This window comes from Leptopilina boulardi, unplaced genomic scaffold (assembly GCF_019393585.1).
Source record: "Leptopilina boulardi isolate dan_hultmark-lab unplaced genomic scaffold, ZJU_Lbou_2.1 LbouV2_224, whole genome shotgun sequence".
Taxonomy (NCBI): Eukaryota; Metazoa; Arthropoda; class Insecta; order Hymenoptera; family Figitidae; genus Leptopilina; species Leptopilina boulardi.
The window spans coordinates 1,873,997-1,892,062 of record NW_026137779.1 but is presented as its reverse complement, the minus strand read 5'-3'; the positions used below and the strand labels follow the sequence as shown (position 1 = coordinate 1,892,062).

General features: G+C 31.1%; 1 protein-coding gene across 1 annotated transcript; it reads left to right on the top strand.

Annotated features, from left to right (window-relative positions):
- Positions 1–14,909: 14,909 nt before the first annotated feature.
- On the top strand, positions 14,910–16,013 carry LOC127279871 (uncharacterized). The gene is made up of 2 exons (XM_051302517.1): positions 14,910–15,343; positions 15,560–16,013. Exons 1-2 carry the CDS (start codon positions 15,247–15,249, stop codon positions 15,775–15,777), a joined length of 315 nt encoding a protein of 104 aa, XP_051158474.1. The 5' UTR covers positions 14,910–15,246; the 3' UTR covers positions 15,778–16,013.
- Positions 16,014–18,066: the final 2,053 nt, after the last annotated feature.

Genomic DNA, 18,066 nt, shown 5'->3' with positions numbered 1-18,066 from the left:
AAATTAAAAACTTGAGTAAAATTCTTAATTTCTAAACCATAATTAATTGACCGCAATATATTTTATTCTATTAAGAGTCAAAAATATAATTATAATAGTAAAATAAATCATTTATTCACTTTACAAGCGTTTTTCACAAGTTGTGAATTTTTCTGACACTTGAATAGAGTGACTATACACTTCTTCTTCTTCTTTTTTGCTACACACATATAGCATAGCGAGGATGTGGCTTCGATTATTCAGCCCAATTCTTTTGAGTGACTCTACACCGTAGTGAGAAGAGAAACATTGTGATGCGAAAGTAAGTATGTGTGTTAGGTTAGGTTATATGTAAGCGCATTATACGTATTGTGCGTATTATAAGGTGTGTGAGTTAAAAAGCGGTAATGTGTATGTACTGCAGAAATTCGTGCTAAGTATGAAAATCAACCATCGACAATTAAAAATAATTTTTTGACAGTTTTCAGAGTGTAGATAATACAGAAATCAATGCTAGAACTATCTAACGTTCAATGTTTAAGGCCGTATTTATTTTTAAAAATTTTTATTTAACTGAAATTATTTGTTATAATTTGTTTAAATTAAAATTGAAATTAATAATTCTTATTAATTTAATCAATTAAATTTAAATTATAAAACATAAAAATAACAATAATTAAATAAATATATTTGTATTGATTTATTTATTAAATTGTATTTTATTATTTTATTTAAGTTATTTTAAAAAATTTTCCAATGTTAAGGGGTTTCCTAAATTTTTTTGGTCAAAAAAATCGAATTTTTTTTTTCATTTTTTGATAAGAAAGTATGTTAAGAATGTGTGGTTAAATTATTAGATCGTAATTCGCTCATAATCTTAAGTTATTTAACAAAATACACATATATATGCGTCTACAGATCGTATAATTAACCCTTTCGTGACCACGATAAACCGAGCGAATGGAATTGCTTGAAATTCGTTACTCGGGGGTTATTGGGGTCTCTGATTACGAATTTAATGTCAGTTTTTAAAAATTCAAAATCATCATATTCTTACGAATATGATGGCAGAATTCGAAAATTCAAATATAAAAAAGGTTTTTTGGTTTGCTGATAATAAACCCGTCATGGTCATGGACCCAGTATGGACAATTCATCATATTCATATCATTTCATCATTTTCGAGCAAATCCGATTAGTTTTAAAATTTTCGTCCGCCATATTGGATCCGCCATTTTGAATTTTTAAATTCTGACATCATATTCGTAATCAGCGACCCCAAAAACCCCCGAGTACCAAGTTTCGAGTAAATGCAATTGATTTTTAACTTTCATGTCCGCCATATTGGATCCGCCATTTTGAATTTTTAAAATCTGACATCATATTCGTAATCAGCGACCCCAAAAACCCCTGAGTAAGAATTTTCAAGCTGATTTAGTTACTTCTGCTTGACTCATTATAACCTTTTGATATCAATACTTTAAACGCTTTTTTCTCAAAACACTATATTTAAAAATGGTAACCAGTAGAACTCAAAAACCGTTTGACCGATTTCAAAAATTCAAGTTGCATTCGATTCAGTGGAAGTTTTTGCAGGTCCTAAACCTCTAATATATTTAAAATATTCAATAATCAGGTTTTTGTGAGTGATTGATTGTCAAAAAAATGGTGTTTTTTCAGTTTTTTGGGTTCCAAAGCTTGCCATTTTTGTAATTTTTGATTTTTTTTAATATCTCGAGGTTTAGGACCTGTATTTTGACCAGTGTACATAGCGACCTCTGTAGAAGGAGCATAATAATATTTTTTAAGATCGCAATTTTTTTTAAATAGTTCTTGACGTATATAGTAACATGTAAAAACTTTTGATCAATTATATTTTAAAACTTATGAGTACACGATCTTTTAAAAACCTTCTATTTTAGGGCAAAAAAATTTAGGAAACCCCTTAAGTACTGGGTTAATATTTTTTGCCAGATGTTGTCTGAGCACTGGGGAGACGAAAATTCTCTACAGCGCCAACCTTGACAGACGAAACTTGTCTGGACAACGGCTGAACAGGGCAGGGCGATGTCCAAGTTAGCCCCGTGAGGGGAAGCACTATATGCCCACTGAATATATACATCCCCTACTGAAAATCCTCACATAGGCTCCTATATATAGGAACCCACATAGGCTCCTATATAGGAAGCCATATGGTTTTCTATACAAAATCGTATAAGTAATTGGAAGAGGAATTTGAATAGGAAATTAAGTAGGAATTATCATATGAACGCACATTATATCTTAATATCATGCGCAGTAGTTTTCTTCAACTTTTTCGGCTGCGCAATAAATTTTTTTCATCTTTGTAGTCTATCAGGAACCTCTACTATTGAAAGATATATATCTTAGAGTTGAAAAAAAATTCATATTATAGGAATTGAAATAGGAATATACATAGGAATGTACATTCCTGTGTGGATGTGGATTCATATGATAATTCCGACTTAATTTCCTATTCAAATTCCTGTTGCAATTACGTATACTATTTTGTATAAGAAACCATATGGCTTCCTATATAGGGACCCATGTGGTTTCCCATATGGGAGCCTATGTGGGAATTTTCAGTGGGGCCGGCCGGGACCGAAAAATTAAAAAAATTTTAATTACTAACATTTTTAACATACAGTGAAACCCCGTTTAACCGAGCTCGCTTTATCCAAGGTGGTGTCCCAGTAGGAAATTCTGCATTTATCCGAGTCTAAATTGCAAAAAAATTAGGGGAAAAAATGTTGATATTTGAAAAGATTTAATTTTTATTAAAAAAGTTATTCGGGATTATGACTAGAGCGAGACTGGGGGGTTCAGGCGCACTTATTCTATAAAAATTATAAAAATTTTAAATATTAACATCTTTAATTGGGATAATTATGAGGAATGTGAATATGTTAAAAAAAATTAAAAATTTTAATAATTAAAAATTTTAATAATTAAAAATTTTATAATTTTTTGAAATAAACTCATTAAGAGCCATAAATTAGATGTGTCATTAGGCCCGAGAACGCCACTCCGGCCCCCCGCGGTGCCATGGTTCAGGGTTGCCAGATTAGTGGTTTTTCCACTAAATTTAGTGAGTTTTTAAGTCTTTAGTGGGAATATTAATGGTATGAAATATTTATTGGGTACCTTTGTAATATTTTCATTTTTTAGGTTTTTTTGGTGTTTTTTCGGGGAATTGTAAAATTAGCACAATGTTATTCAATTCTATACGCAGAAACTTATCAGTTCAAGATATTAATGTCCTTCCCACTCCTATAATTTGATTGGCTCTGACTTGGAAACTTCCAAGAAAGAGCCAATTAAAATGTGCCTCACGAATGGAATACCGGAAGGTAGAGTGTGACTGCACCTTTATAGTCGAGACTGCTGTAACGCTCCTCTGTTCAGGGCTGGGTAGAGTACCGTAATATTTAAATTTAATTTGATATCTTGTTTTAAGAGCACTGACAATGAGTACTAGCTTTAATTTTAAGGATAATTAGAAAGAGAGAGAGAGAAAGGCGAAAAATAATGACAAAGAAAAGAGAAATGAAGTGACATAAATAAGAAAAACAGAGATAGAGACAGGTAGAAAAAAAATTTAGAATAAAGATAAAGAAAGGAGTAGATAAAGATAAGAGATAAGAATTAAAGATGTGTAAAAAGAAAATAGTTATAAAAAGAATTAATAAATAGATAAAAGATGACTTTAAGAATAAAAGTAATAAGTATTTAATCAATAGTAATAAAAGTATGCAAGAGTGAAAAGAGTTTTATATAAAAGTATGATATTAGACGAAGGGGTACTTAGGAAGGGTTTTTCAAAATCTGACTTCAGATTCGTAATCAGCGACCCCAAAAACCCCCGAATAACAAGTTTTAAGCAAATCCATTGAATTTTTTTAAAAAATGTCCGCCATATTGAATCCGCCATTTTTAATTTTCGAAATCTGACTTCAGATTCGTAATCAGCGACCCCAAAAACCCCCGAGTAACAAGTTTCAAGCGAATCCATTAAGTTTTTAATAACCTGTCTGCCATATTGGATCCGCCATTTTGAATTTTGAAAATTTTTTTAATCTGACGTCAGATTCATTTTCGGCGACCCCAAAAACATAAGAGTGACCTATTCTCTAACTAATAGCAATGATTTTTTCAAGATAATTAATACATTTGTTTGCTGAGTCAGTAAAAAAATTTGAAAAAGTTGTCACAGTAAGGACGCCATTTTGAATTTTTGAATTCGCCACTTTTTATTTAAAAGAGTATGAGCTGACGGTTATTTTAAGCCATAATAAGTCAATTTTCGTTCAGTAGATTTTTGGACACAGCTCTGGGCCGGTTGACGTGAAACGTCTCATATATATTTTTATTCTTGTCTTATAATATATTATATATGTTTTATCCTAGCATACAATGCAGAGAAGTAAAGGTTTGATGTTGTTTTTCAATGTTTAATATAATTTATTTAATATATTAAGTTACAAAAACTCAGTGTTATTATTGTATGGCCGGAGATGTTTGTACTTCGGCGGTAAAAGCTAGACTAGTTAAAGGTTTAGGTACGGTACATGATTCAGGTATGCGTTTATTTTATCTTTAACTTTGGCAACGTCGTATTTTGAAAAATATACATGTGACAACGTTGCCTTCAAAAATGTTATTTTTGAGTAGAAAAAAAGGGATCTGACAATTTGTGCGGCCAAGTGGTAGATAACCATTCAGATACAATTTCTTAAAAGCAATTAGGATTAATCCTCACTATCTCTCAACCCTTGCAATAAAAAGGCAAATGTAAATTCGGTTTTGACGAAATATTTATTTTCCAGAAAAATCAACATAGTAAATTTATGAACCTTCAGAATTTGGAACCTTAAAACGTTATATTACCTTTGAGTTAAAAATTAGTTTTTTCACAATCAATTTAGTTTTTTAAAAAAATATATTTTGACTAAATAAATAATAATATGTGAATCTTAAACTATTTTTAATGATAGCGACGTAACATACCGGCCCCCTTGAACGATTTGCGTTCGAAACGAATTATATATATATATTTTTTTTAAAATTTTAAATACATTATTACATAAAAGATTCAATATTAATAACAAATATTAATTAAAGTAAAATTATTTTTGAATAATTGAGTTTTAAAGCTCGAGTAGTGAGATCGTATAATTTTGCTAATAAATCTGCACCACAAAGTTCTAATCTAGGAAGTGTTGTAGTTTTAAGAGGAGCAACGCGAGATTTTGAGCAAATAAGTGAAGAGTAATGTTTATTCTCACTGTCAGTTACGCAAAGATAAAGACATGCGCCATATGCCTTTTCACTAGCATCGCAAAACCCATGTAATTGTAAATCCTTTGATTTTCCGAGTGTAATACACCTGTTAAATTTAATACCTTGAAGTGAGGTCAATTGATTTTTATAATCTAACCAAACCTTTTCTGCTTCCGCAGGAATTGGATCGTCCCAGCTTAATTGATATTTCCAAAGTTGTTGAATTAAAATTTTGCCAACTACAATAACAGGGCCGAGCAGGCCTAAGGGGTCAAACAATTTTGAGCATTCAGAAAGAATTGACCTCTTTGTTTGTGGCTTATTAGAATTTGACAGATTTACAGAATAAAAAATTGAATCTTTTTTAGGATCCCAATACAATCCTAATGCTTTGACGGTGTCAGATTGGTCAAGTGACATAAATTCATCATTACAATTAAGAGAGAAATTTTTACATAAATCAGGACAGTTTGAAATCCATTTTCGTAAATTAAACCCTCCTTTTGCGAGGAGATTAATTAAATCATCTCGAAGTTGACGTGCCTTTTGTACAGTTTCACCACCGGACATTACATCGTCAACATAAAAATCTTCCTTTAATATTTTAGACGCGAGTGGAAATAAATCCTTTTCATCATCGGCCAATTGATGTAAGGTTCGAATTGCGAGAAAAGGCGAAGAAGATAGACCGAAAGTGACGGTGTTTATATACCTTCACCGGCTCTTCTAAACTTTGACGCCATAAAATTTTTTGAAATTTCCGGTCAGTCTCAGCAATTTTTACTTGCCGATACATTTGTTCTATATCCGCTGTAATTGCATACGGGAACGTTCTGAATCTCATTACTATCGAGAAGAGATCATTTTGAATGGTTGGACCGACTAATAAACAATCGTTTAAGGATACTCCGGTTGAACTTTTCGCTGAGCCGTCAAAAACAACTCTTGTTTTAGTTGTGAGGCTCGTTTCCTTTTTCACTGCATGGTGAGAAAGATAAAAACCAGACTTAGGATCGTCCGGACCTTTAATCAAGAACATGTGTCCTTTATCAATATAGTCTTGCATACAATTACAATATTGAGTTTTAAGATCAGAATCTTTTAAGAACCTTCTTTCTACAGCGTGAAAGCGTTGACTTGCGGTATTGCGAGAATCTCCTATAGAATCTATTTTATCATTGAACGCAAGCTGTACAGAATAACTACCTGTATTTTCCCTAGAAAATTTTTCAATATAATGACCCTCTGCCGCCTTTTCTTCCTCGGACCGAGGTTTAACAAAGGGTTCGTCCCCTAATTCCCATAAAATGGGTAATTGTTCATAATTAATTAAATTGCAGGTGATTAAAGGCGGTCGAGGCGCAACACAACGACCAACAAAAATCCAACCTAATTCGGTTTCCTGAAAGAGAGCTGATTGACCTTCAATGCGAATGCGACCCGCACATAACAGGTCATAGAAATATTCAGCACCTATCAATATGTCAATCTCAGCTGGTTCGTAGAACAATGGATCAGCTAAGAATATTTCATCAGGGATTTTTATCGAATTTCTATTGATTGCTAAAGAAGGCATTTTTTCTGAAATTTCTTGGAAAATTAGAAAAGACATGTCGAATTCCTGATCTTCATATCTCGATTTTATTTTAGTTGACGTAATAAATTTAATCTCAGAGCGAATATTTTCTACACCCTTTAATTTAATATCAGTCTTTTTTTTCGGTAAACCTAACGATTTAGCGAACCTTTCTGTTATCGAATTGCATTGAGAACAAGAATCTAACAATGCACGACAGGGACGATATTTTCCTGTACTATCTAAAATGTTTACCACTGCAGTACCTAAAACGACTTGTGATTGATTTTTACCTTGATAACTGATTAATGCAGTAGTGGTAGATGGAGGATATTCTTCTTTAGATTCTGTTTGATTTGAATTTTCCTGTGTAAGATGCAAAAGAATATTGTGTGGTTTTTCACACTTTGGACAAGGGTTTCTATTACATTCTTTTGTTTTATGATTTCTAAGGAAACAGTTGTGTCATATTGATGCGTTTTTTACAACCTTGTATCGTTCCTTTTCTGATAATTTTAGAAATTTATCACATTTTGAAAGATAATGTGCATTTGAACATAGAGGACAAGAATTGTGTCCGTTTGTTGATTTAGTTTCAACCGAGTTTGATAAACAAGTTTGATTGGTCGAATTATTTGAACGCGAATTAGACCTCTTTTTTGAGGCTTGAGATGGTTGTTTAGAATCAGATTTGTGGAATGATTGTGTAGTTTCTATAAGAGCCCGACGTTCTAAAAATGAAATCATTTCGGCTAAAGTAGGAAGTTTCGTACTTTTAATTGACTCATCCCATTTTTCCCGGTTATAGTTATTTAATTTGTCTCGTATAATATAAATGAGCACCAAATCCCAATGCTATACCGGTACTTCTAGAGCTTTAAGAGCTCGGACATGTTTTTGAAAATTATCCAACAATGTGCGAATGGAGGATTCCTTAGAAATACTTTTTAATTTAAACAAAGCTTCAATATGACATTCCACGATAAATCTACGATTATCAAAACGTGTTTTTAATAATTCCCACACGATTTCATAATTATCGTTTGTGGTTTCAATAGATGCGATCACCTCGGACGCATCTCTCTTTAAACAAGATTTTAAGTAATGAAATTTGTGAATTTTTGGTATGGAAGGATTGTCGTGATACAAAAGATTTAAAGGTGTCATGAAAGGCCAACCATGAATCCAATCCACCATGAAAGGTAGGGGTTTCTAGTTTTGGAAGTTGAAATCCTGAAAGAAAGGGAGTTGCGCATGACAAATTTGATTTTGTTTCACTGTCCCGTCCCATTGTTTCAGGTGGGGAATTTGTTGTTACATTGATATTGGAAGAAGCAATTTGTTGAGCATTAGATTGAACTTGATGTATTCCCTTTAAAATATTAATATATTTTTTAAATAACCCCTGAACCGTGTGAAACCTTTCTTCAAAATAAGTTCTCTCACACTCTGGATTTTCAAAGTCTTCCTCACTTGCCAAAACGCTATCTAGTTGAGTTTGAATTAAATCGAATTTGTCCCATAATTCTAAGTGTTTTTCTAAACGAAAATCTAAATTAAGAGCTGAGAGATCAGATTGATCATTGATAGAAGCAAGAAATTTTTCTGAAACTGTCAGCTGACGCTTTAAACCACCGCGCTGCAATTTTAAACTTGCTTCGTCTGAAATATTATTATTTTTTTTATATTTATTTTTACTCACTCGTTAAGGGGGGGGGGGGGTAAGGTTAATTCCATGAAAAAAATGCATATTTTTACGAATTTTTTTTGGCTATACAGAAAGAGTTAATATATTTATTAAATTTTTATATAATAGTACAACATTTGAACAGTATTTCACCAAAGTTTCATTGCAAAATATTGAGAATTGATCGAGTGACAGTACATTTCCTCTGGCTCCCCAAAAAAAAGTTATTTTGCGGTGTTCACTGTAACTCGCAATAGAATCATCTAAAACAAAAGAATGAAAATGGATTTGTTAAAGGAGATGTTTTTCTAGGGATCCCTGGGAGGGTTTTTTTTTTATTTTTGAATTTTTTGTAGCACTTTGAAGCCAAAACCCGGCTGATTTTTTATAGAGAAAATCGGGTTTTTGGCTTCAAAGTGCTACAAAAAATTCAAAAATAAAAAAAAAACCCTCCCAGGGATCCCTAGAAAAACATCTCCTTTAACAAATCCATTTTGATTCTTTTGTTTTAGATGATTCTATTGCGAGTTACAGTGAACACCGCAAAATAACTTTTTTTTGGGGAGCCAGAGGAAATGTACTGTCACTCGATCAATTCTCAATATTTTGCAATGAAACTTTGGTGAAATACTGTTCAAATGTTGTACTATTATATAAAAATTTAATAAATATATTAACTCTTTCTGTATAGCCAAAAAAAATTCGTAAAAATATGCATTTTTTTCATGGAATTAACCTTACCCCCCCCCCTTAATCTACTGAAATCGAGATTTATGAATTGAAGGATTAAACTTTGGAAAATTGGACTTACTAAATGATGATACGTCTGGGTAGCAATTTTCTTGAGAACAAAGAGCGCAAATAAACAAAGCAAAATAAAGTTCGAATTCTGAGTCTAGCGTACACTGAGTTTTCGTTTAAATGATGCTGGTTAGTCTTTTCTCTTTCATTTACCAAAATGTTCGTACTTTAATATGTCGCTTTTATACGCGTACCAAAGTATCGAGTTCAGAGTTTTTTACCGAAAATGCGTTAAAACGTTGGAAGAATGAAACTTCACTAACACGAACATAACTGCACTTCACACACTTGAAGAACGAAACTTCACATTAAATGACTTCAGTAATAATTCTTATGGTATATATTATTACACAAGACAATGTCTTAAATTATTTCCCTTTAAGTTATATGACTGCAAAGTTTATGGAAACATCTTTAAATTTAAACTTGATTTGAGATAAAGACGCACTGCTTTTAAACCAACACTTTAAAGGATTGATTAAACCAATCCGGCTCGAAGGACCATGTTTTATCCTAGCATGCAATTCAGAGAAGTAAAGGTTTGATGTTGTTTTTCAATGTTTAATATAATTTATTTAATATATTAAGTTACAAAAACTCAGTGTTATTATTGTATGGCCGGAGATGTTTGTACTTCGGCGGTAAAAGCTAGACTAGTTAAAGGTTTAGGTACCATACATGATTCAGGTATGCGTTTATTTTATCTTTAACTTTGGCAACGTCGTATTTTGAAAAATATACATGTGACAACGTTGCCTTCAAAAATGTTATTTTTGAGTAGAAAAAAAGGGATCTGACAATTCGTGCGGCCGAGTGGTAGGTAACCATTCAGATACAATTTCTTAAAAGCAATTAGGATTAATCCTCACTATCTCTCGACCCTTGCAATAAAAAAGGCAAATGTAAATTCGGTCGTCTGTTTCGAATTATAGCAATAAACCGATAGTTTTGACGAAATATTTATTTTCCAGAAAAATCAACATAATAAATTTATGAACCTTCAGAATTTGGAAACTTAAAACGTTATATTACCCTTGAGTTAAAAATTAGTTTTTTTACAATCAATTTAGTTTTATAAAAAAATATATTTTGACTAAATAAATAATAATATGTGAATCTTAAACTATTTTTAATGATAGCGACGTAACAATATATATTAAAGTTTTATATTGTCTCTTAAGACTTAAGTCGCAGATGAAGGTTGTTTAAAGGAAGACTGATTTAAGTTTAATACAGTAAGAAAACCCAAATGTTGAATTTTAAACATGTTTAAATAAAGTAAGAAATGAATAACAATTAATTTTATTTTGTTTTTCCTCATCAAAAAACTTAAGTAAATTTGTTTTAAAATTTTTGCCAAAAGTCGATTATTATAGTCGAAAACCGAATATTTATGACGATTATCAACTGCTATTCGACTACACTGTGTTCGACTATTTGAAAAGTCGATAATCGAATATTTTTCTCGGTTATATATCTGCCCAGAAATAGCGAAGAAGTCCGAGCTAGAACGAAGTGTCTAGTGTGATGATGCCAGCCGAGACACCAAAACATACTTGTCAAAATCAGTATTAAATCTTATTTTCTTTTTATGTTAATTTCGAATTATATATTGTATCATTTATATTTAGAATGGCGATATTATGTAATATAGTTTACAAGTAATGAAGCGAAACTTATAATTTTATATTAAAACAATGGAATATATTTTTTCATTATATTTGTGTAACCTTGTTTAATAAAAATTATAATAATACAAGATTGTGTGTTATAAAAACAAGTAACAACTGTATTTTTAATAACAAATTAGATTCAAATATAGTATAATATAATATTATTATCACATCACATCATATAATTTTCAAATTTACTTAAATGGGTATCTGTTAAAAACTAATTTAATATTTATATTCACATTAAATAATATATATTAATGTTTCTATCGTAATCAATATAATATTTCCATTTAATATATAATTTTTATTGATGATAATGAATATTTCTCGAGTAATACATATTAAGATTGAAAAGGACAATCAAAGCTTATTTCCCCTGAGCTCGTCCGAAGTTAAATTTCAATAGAATGATTACACAACGCAGTGACTGGCAATCAAGCCGGCAGTCGCAGTCCCTCTAGAAATTTTAGGTAATCGCGTAGTGATCCCTACAGGTAATCGCATGGTGGTCCTGGTAATCCCAAACAAATATCGAGAAATATTAGAATTCAACATAAAGATCTGATACAGATTACCGTTAGCGATTAATAAAGTGAATTTCCCCTCGCTTTTAAACTATTTATACTAATTGTGTTGTGAAAACACCTTTAATCATCGTTAGTTGTTCCTGTCCAGTTTCATCTACGAAAATCATATTCAAGACCATCTATTCTTGTAACATTGATATTGTAAATGAACCTTTAATCAGTTTTAAAATTCCTGCGTGTTACAGGAATTATTTTGGTGACAGCGGTGGGATAATCTCAACTTGTTGAGGGTTCCTAAATGACTATATCATACATTAAATAAGAAAGAGAATGTCGTTTAAAAAGGAAAGAAGAAACCATAAATGAATCCAAGAAAACTAAATTGAATTCGCTAATAATAATAATACGTATAAAGTTATTCATCTTAATGTTGGCAAAAACTGATAATTAAGAAAATCCGAATTGTACGAGAAGCTGAGTAAAAAACTCCCCAAGGACATCAGTAGAAAGAGGAAGATCATCTAAAAATAGAATATTGATTACTGAAAAAGATCAAGGACAAGGAAGAAGGAATCCACGAAAAACGGCAAGAGTTGACAGTAACAAACAAAGTGTGGAAACCAAAGTGAAAATAGTCCAAAGGTTAAGTCGATTCATTTCTATGATTCTCTCTCTATAGTAAACGAAATAAAAAAAATAAAAAAATTTTATTAGTAAAAATCTCAGTGCTAAGTCGTTTTTTTTGTTGTTGTTATTTACAATTGAAAAAGAAATAAATTTTTTTTGTTTAAAGGGATATATGGCTCATTTCATTTAATTATCATATTCAACTTCCAGAAAAGTTGAGTTGGAAAATTTTGATTTTAAGGTTGAAACTAATTTTTTTATACAGTTTAACATGTTAAATTAACAAAATAAATAGTGGTCACAAAATTAAAGTCATATATTTCTTATGGCAGACGGTTTTTTTGGCAGAAATCGTCATATCTTATAAAAATTTTTTTCTGTCAATTTTTGATAAAATAATAATACTAAAAATAATTTGATTTGACTAGTAATAAATATACTGAAGTTTTTGGGGTCGCTGAATTCGAATTTGAAGTCAGATTTAAAATATTCAAAATGACTGATCCAAAATGGCGACCATGAAAATTTAGAAGTTGATTCGATTCGCTTGAAACTCGTTACTTAGGGGTTTTTTGTGTTGATAATTACAAATATGACGTCAGATTTTCAAAATTTAAAATGGTGGATCCAATATGGCGACCCAATATGGCGGATAATTTCAAGACTGATGCGATTCGGTCGAAATTTGTTTCTTGGGGGTTTTCGGGGTCGCTGAATTCGAATTTGATGACAGATGAACCCAAAAATCTTAAATACGATGAAATCAAATTTTTTTGAAAGCTCTGTTTGGAACCTTATTTGGCCAATAAGTGATTTTTAACTGAACTGCGAAGAGGTTAATAATTATATAGGCAAAATGCAAAATTTATATCTTTAAACATTATGAACATAAAACAAATAAACATCTATTCATTTCGGCAAAAGAATTAAAATAAAAATTTTTTGGGGGTGGGTTATAACCCCATTTTATGGAAAAAATTAGGGGGGTGGGTTGCGTGTACGGGTCATGTAGTACACGATTTATGCTATAATTTAAAACAATTTTAAAGTTTTTACCACATAAGGTTAAAGAGAAAAATCATATTAAACCCATAAAATAAAAAAGTTTTTTTTTGTAGGCCTCTGTGATTTATTTCGTTTACTGAAGCCATATATACAATTTTGCATTACACTTATGACCATTACACTGTTCACATTTTGCTCGTTTTTCGCTTATAAAATGAAAACTGTTATACTTATATCGACGGGGATGGTCTCATTCGAAAGAGAATCCAAAAATACATTAAATTTCATACCGATATAAAATTCAAAATATTTTCTAACCATTTTCAAGGCGTTACATTGTTGACAGAAATTCAATTACGAAAGTGTCTCGGCTTTTTCTGCCTCCATGACAAACGAGCAAAGTTATACTTACATCGTTTTCGTTTTTTTCATACACTTCGTTGTTGTGTTCTGCTGCTTATGCGATGGTAAAGAAATTTTTTTGCTCATAAGGTAATTTAAATAGCAGGTAAAAGTAGGAAATTCTGCCGACAAAACGTAAAAATACAAAAGTATAAGGGACACGTCATTTTCATTTTCCGGAAATTGTATAAAATAAAGTTTAATTACCTACACTTGATTTTCCTTAAATATAGAACTAATACTTCACGAAAAATTTTTTTAAATGTGTATGCGGATATTTGAGCAAAATGGAGAATATTGAAATAAATTGAATTAGTGATGTCGATGATTCAATCGACAACCGTAATATAAGTACCGGTTCAAGTAAATGGAATGTAAGTGATTTTGTAACTATTCCTAGAAATGCGGATAATAATTGAATTGGGGTTAATGGGGATAATAATCGAATAAAATATATCCCATTTAGACATGCCTTGGAAATTTTACCTAAAGAGTTGAATGGGCAAAATATGCGTGTATCACGGTTTATTAAAATCTGTCAGTCCGTTGAAAGGTCTATTTCTCCTGAGGAACAACACAACTTATTGATGGTTATTAGATCTCGCGTAGTAGACCATGTAAATTATTGTTTGGAAACCCGTGAAATTAACAATTTAAATGATTTACTAGAATTATTGAAATTAAATTTTACAGATCATAAAAATTTGGGGCAATTGAATTCTTTATTAGCAACAATTGCCCAGCAATCAAATGAGTCAGTAAATGATTATAGTAAGAGAGTTAATACCATATTAAATCAAATTGTCGAAGCCATTGATGACAGAAATTCTCCAGAAGTTGCATTAGGGATGAAAAGTGCTGTTACAGAAAATACTCGAGAAAGCTTTGTATTAGGACTATAGTCAGAACTATCATTACGTGTAAGATTAGGGTGTCCAGTAGATCTTCATAAAGCTATAAAACTAGCTAGGGAAGCTGAGTGGGAATTAAATTTTTTAAATCATTAAGAAGAGAAAATTTGACAGATTTAGAAATCTTTTCAAATAATAAAAGGGGTGCGAAGTATTCAAAAATGCAATATAATGAAAGATTTAAGGAAAATCCGCGAGTAAGATTTATAGAAAAAGAATCAATAAATAATAAAAAACGATCCCATCAAGATAGTAATCAGGATAAAAATAGGAATGTTAATTCTCGAGGTAAATTTATAAAAAGGGAACCAAAAGAATATGATAAATCTATTCAGTGTTATAAATGCGGTAAAGAAGATCATGTTAGAAAAGATTGTAGGAATTCAAAATTTTGTTTTAATTGTAATAAACCGGGTCATGTTAAAGAAAATTGTAAAAAAGTAATTAGTTGTTTTAATTGTGTCAAGGAAGGACATCATAAAATTAACTGTCCAGAATTTCCAAATAATAAACCCGAGGAGAGACAATGTACAAAGTGCAATATGATGGGGCATATAGCTGAAAAATGTTGGGAAATGTGCGGTTATTGCAAAAGACGAGGGCGTAAATATGAAAATTGTTTTGCGCAACAAAAAGAAATAAAAAATGGTCAGGAACTAAAAGAAGAATTTTCAAAAATCATTTAATAGATTCAACATAGGGGTTCAATATTGAATCTGTTAAAAAAGATAAGGCACTCACTAAGCGTATAGTAATGATGGTGCAATACATGGAAAATATAAAGTCACCGGAAATAGAAATCTATAATGAAAATTTTAAAAACGAAGAAGTAACATTAGTAGTAGATACAGGTGCCGAATTAAATTTAATAAAAGTTAATACTTTAAAGCAATATTTAATAATAAACAAAAAGGAAAGATGCCAATTATTTGGAATAGGTAGTAATTGAATAACTACAATCGGATCAGTAGAAATTTTAACTGTAAATAAAAGAACAGTGATTAAATTAAAAAGACGATCAAAACAATTTATTAAATTACCAGTAATAAATAATGAGTTAAAAACAGGATACTTACCATTAATACCCACCGAATCTGGAATATATTTAGGAGAAGCATTAGTTTCAGTGAATGAAGAAATGGCACGAGTATTTACTACAAATACTACTAATCAGGAAGTAGAAATTACAATACCCCCAGTAGAGTTATTAGATTATACTGAAGTGGAACTTGGCAAAAGGGCGCAAAAAAAAATGAAACAGATGAAAAAAGAATTGAAAAATTAAAGGAAATGTTAGAAATTAATAACTTAAAAAAAGAAGAACAAGAATATTTATTAAAATCTATTAGAAATTATCCATATCAATTACATATTCCAGGAGATAAATTAGGTTGTACAAAAGATATTTAACATACAATAGAAACGACTGATAACAATCCACTAAACAGTAAATATCTACGATACCCACCTGTTCATAAAGAAGAAATTAAAAAACAAACAACTGATTTACTTAAACATGAGTCGATACCCACCTGTTCATAAAGAAGAAATTAAAAAACAAACAACTGATTTACTTAAACATGAGTCGATATCACTCTCAAAATCTGGATATAACTCACCTGTATAGATTGTTCCAAAAAATTCTCAAGGAAACAAGCGCTGGCGTATGGTAATAGGTTATCGAAAATGGAACGAGAAGACAATATCAGACTCATATCCACTACCTAACATCACAGATATTTTAGATCAGCTTGGAGGAGCTAAATATTTTACTATTTTGGATTTAGCACAATGATTTCATCAAGTAGAGGTTGAGCCTAAGGATAGATATAAAACAACCTTTTCTACACCTTTTGGTCATTATGAATTTAACAGAATGCCTTTCGGATTAAAAAATAGCGCTTCTATCTTTCAAAGATTAATGGATAGGGTATTATCAGGAATGCAAGGGATAGAATTATTTGTTTATATGGACGATATAGTGATATATGTAAATTCATTAAAAGAACACAAGGAAAAATTTGAAAAATTATTAGGTACACTAAAAACAGCAGAATTGGTTTTACAACCAGATAAATGTAAATTCTTGTGCAAGGAAATAGGTTACTTGGGTCATGTAATTTCGGAAAATGGAGTTAAACCTGATCCTGCGGAATTAGAAGCAGCACAAAAATTTCCACAACCAAAAAACAGAAAGAATGTAAAACAATATCTTGGATTAGTGAGTTATTATAGACGTTTTATTCAGAATTTTTCTAAAATTACAAAACCTTTAACAAACTTATTAAAGAAAAAAAATAATTTTAATTGGGATTCTGAAGAAGAAGTAGCCTTTATTAAGTTGAAACAGAAGTTGTGTACGCAACCTTTATTGCAGTACCCAGACTTCGATAAACAGTTCATTTTGACTACCGACGCTTCAGATTTTGCGATCGGTGCAGTTTTGAGTCAAGGAGAAATTGGAAAAGATTTACCGATCTTTTACGCATCCAGAACCTTGAGTGGGGGAGAATTACATTATACTACTACAGAGAAAGAACTGTTAGCAATTGTGTTTGCAGTAAAACATTTTCGACTGTATCTTTATGGAATGAAGTTTAAAGTAGTAACGGATCATAAAGCATTGGTTTGATTATATCAGTTGAATAGTCGGATCGACTATTAGTTCAAGATTAGCAAGATGGAAAATAAAGTTAGAAGAATTTGATTATGAAATTGTTTATAGACCGGGATGGGTAAATTCTAATGCTGATGCTCTCTCTCGAAATCCTATTTCTGAAAATAAAGTCCTTGTAACAAAAAGATTTGATAAGGTTTGTGAGAACAAAGGAGAGGAGTATTCTCCATATATGATATATGATGAATATCCTATAGAAAGACTTTTTATGGGATATAGATGTTTTGAGCTTGACGAGTGTTGCAGGGGCAAACTGGGTTGGACCCGCCAGATCGGGTTAATCCTAGGCATTCCGACGGACTCGTTGAGGATTGTGTATTATTTGACAAATGTTGCGGGGGCAATGCGGGGTGGACCTTGATCAAGTTCGCCCTGGGAATTCCGACGGATTTGTCAATACATGTGTTGATTGTAGTGGACACGGACATTTGTGTGGTAAAATTGGGTACCCAAATGATGAATGTACTTGTTCGCGTAAAGAGAACAAGGTTGAAATTGACAAAGAAAATGAGGAAAATCCATGGTTGAGCGTAAAAACAGAAAATTTAATTTTAACAAGAAATTCAAAGATTGTAGACTATGATGATTCAGATGAATCGGATGGTAGTATGATTTTGGAAACTAGGAAAAAGGAAATTTTCAAGATAAATAAGGGTTTCAAGAGAGAAGCGCGAATATTAATTGGTAATGATGATTAATTGGTAATTGAAGATATTAATGATACAGATGAACTAATTCAAAAGTCAAAAAAAGATTATGGATGCGTGAGGATCATATTTTAAATTTCATGAGTTGTGATATTGTAGTTAAAAATCAGCAAGACATTCAATTATTAAATTTAGAATTGTTGGATTTACAAAATTTGATATATTTAAAACCAAAATTAGGTCAAGTAAT

Coding starts and splice junctions, on each gene's coding strand:
- LOC127279871 (XM_051302517.1), top strand. CDS start 15,247: ATGATGGTGCAATACATGGAAAATATAAAGTCACCGGAAATAGAAATC. Junction 15,344..15,559: donor AACATTAGTAGTAGATACAG/GTGCCGAATTAA, acceptor AGTTAAAAACAG/GATACTTACCATTAATACCC.